Below are 2,595 nucleotides of genomic sequence, written 5' to 3'. Positions count from 1 at the left end.
AGTGTCTGCTTGTGTGTGTGTGTGTGTGTGTGTGTGTGTGTGAGTGTGTGTGTGTGTATGTGTATGTGCGCGTAATGTATATGAATATATATTTGTATATGTATATCTGAACGCGTGTGTTGCTGCTTGTTTGCTTGTGTATGTGTACGTTATTAAATGTTTTTTAGTCATGTTCTCCTGTAACAATGAAACATCAGTCATTCTTTTGTTACCTTGTAACGAAAATTCCAAAAAAACCAATTCAATACTCATTACCTTCAATTTCCACAATTTCCACCTGTGCTAAATTACTCTCATTCCTCCTTTTGTTATTCTATTCCTTTAATTTTCATTGTTCCTTATATTGTATTCTGTTTAGTTGCATTATTGTTTGCAGTTTATTTCTCCTTTTTGTCAGCGTTAGCGGTTGGCGGAGAGGAAAATCAGTATTATTAACAATGAATTAAATATTTTATTTTTTCATTCACTCCACTGATAAAACCAGCCTCCCTGCCTTTTATTTTTCTTCTTTCACAAGAAAGTAATGATGACAACAATAATAACAACAACAACAAATAGAACAAAAGAATAATGCCCCATGAACCTTTTTTTCCATTACTATATTAATCGTGGAATCCTCTTCGAATTTATAGGTTTTACAGATGTCTGTATCCCTGTTTTAATTCATTGAATTATAAGCTCTTCTTAACATTGTTTCATTATGTTACAAGTCTCGAGTAAGTCTTGGGCTTCGTGCCATTGTAACAATTGTTACAAGCGTAACTCGCGAATACATGTCAAGACAAACAAATTAATATTGTCAATGAGAATCTGTGAAGCGTCTCACAATGCAACGATAACATTAATTAGTACGAGATGATGAGAGGGCTTCTACAGGATTACACGCATTCTCAACCATTCCTACATTTCTTCCCGCCTTTATATTGATCTATTCATTTGTTTATAATTGAAACTATGCCCCTCTGTCTATCTGTTTTTATTCGTCCTTAGTCCATGAGAATTTGCGCATGTTCTCATAGACTAAGGCACGAAGACAATAAATTTTAGGGGTCGGTGGGCTAGTCGATACCATAAACCACAGTACTCGAGTAGTACTTCATTATATTGACCCTTGAAGGCTGAAAGACAAAGCTGGTTTCAGCAACATTTGAACGCAGGACATAAAGAGCTGCAAACTGTTTTATGCTAACAATTCGCCGCCCAAATGTAATAAAAATACTAAAAATTGTTTTTCTTTCTCTTTTCAGTGGCATCGACTGAGCAATGTGTTCGTGATCTATCGGGTGCTGACTGCTCTGTTTACCATCGCCTGCCTAATCAACTACATAATTGCCACCACTAATGACCCAGATACTGACCATAATGTAATGGCCTACCTCACCACTTGGGCCTATATCCTTATGCTACATTTCAACATTGCAGCGGTGGTTGCTGTCTACTGGAAATGTCGATCCTGTCGTGGAGATCCGGAAGTTTCAAATTACATCAACGTTGTTGCACGTCCACGCAAGCACAAAAAGAGCGACCAAAAACAGCAACAACAACAACAGCAGCAGCTGCAACAACAGCAAGAACAACAGCAACAACAACAAGACCAACCTACAGTAACTGTACAACTAAACACGAACGGTGCCCCAGATGAAGACACCGAACAACCAGTATTCGGCACACAGCTCAGTATGGAAACAGCAATGTGTGTGGGTAAAGTTGATCAGACCACGTGGTACATGAAACTCTCGTGGATGTTCTACAATGTCAGTTTCGTGTCGGCCATTGTAGTCACGCTGGTATTCTTCGGAGCCGTTTATCCGAATCTTAGTCCCGAAGACAAGAAATCTAGCTTGGGTATCTCGTTTGAGGACCTAAGCATACACGGCCTCAATACGCTTTTGGTACTAATGGAAGTCGCCCTCAGTTCTTTCCCCGTTCGTTTGGTGCACGCCCTCTATCCGATGCTGTACGGCCTCCTCTACATGGTTTTCAACATCAGTTACTGGTCGTACGATCCGAAACGTAATGTCATCTACGAAGGAATGCTTGACTGGAACCACCCGTTAAAATGTCTCATCTTGGTTGTCTTGCTCGTCTTCGTCGTGACACCCATCCTCCAAATCACCCACTTCCTCTTCTATAAATTGCGCTCACTTGTTTTTGGGCGTTCTGCACGTTTAGATTCCACAAGTTCATTCAGCACGTGCGACGTATAAACACAGACGACGTACAAAGACAGCAAAAAAGAACAAATATCAAAAAAATGTAACAATAATTACAATAAATTATGACAGTCATTAATACAAAGAAGAAAAACACAAAATGAAGTTATATATATATATATATATGTATATGTAGATATATATATGTATGTAATATGTATTTATATAGATATATATATATATATATTATTACATATATACATATATATATATATATATATATATTATATATATAATATTATATACATATATATACACATACATACATACATATATAGTATATATATATATATATATATATATATATATATATATATATACATAAGAGAGAACGAGACGAGGGCTCCGTCACATTTCAAAACGTGACATGAGACGAAAATGA

At 36.8% G+C, this 2,595-nt stretch overlaps 1 protein-coding gene across 1 annotated transcript; it reads left to right on the top strand.

The window, feature by feature from the left end:
• Positions 1-1,250: 1,250 nt before the first annotated feature.
• On the top strand, positions 1,251-2,320 carry LOC115226873 (protein rolling stone-like). Its single transcript, XM_029797862.2, has one exon. It carries the CDS (start codon positions 1,368-1,370, stop codon positions 2,205-2,207), a length of 840 nt encoding a protein of 279 aa, XP_029653722.2. The 5' UTR covers positions 1,251-1,367; the 3' UTR covers positions 2,208-2,320.
• The last annotated feature ends 275 nt before the right edge of the window (positions 2,321-2,595 follow it).

The sequence above is a fragment of the Octopus sinensis genome, unplaced genomic scaffold (assembly GCF_006345805.1).
Source record: "Octopus sinensis unplaced genomic scaffold, ASM634580v1 Contig00253, whole genome shotgun sequence".
In the NCBI taxonomy this organism is placed as follows: Eukaryota; Metazoa; Mollusca; class Cephalopoda; order Octopoda; family Octopodidae; genus Octopus; species Octopus sinensis.
The sequence above is the reverse complement of the archived record's forward strand: the minus strand, read 5'-3'. Positions and strand labels throughout refer to the sequence as shown.

Coding starts and splice junctions, on each gene's coding strand:
- LOC115226873 (XM_029797862.2), top strand. CDS start 1,368: ATGGCCTACCTCACCACTTGGGCCTATATCCTTATGCTACATTTCAAC.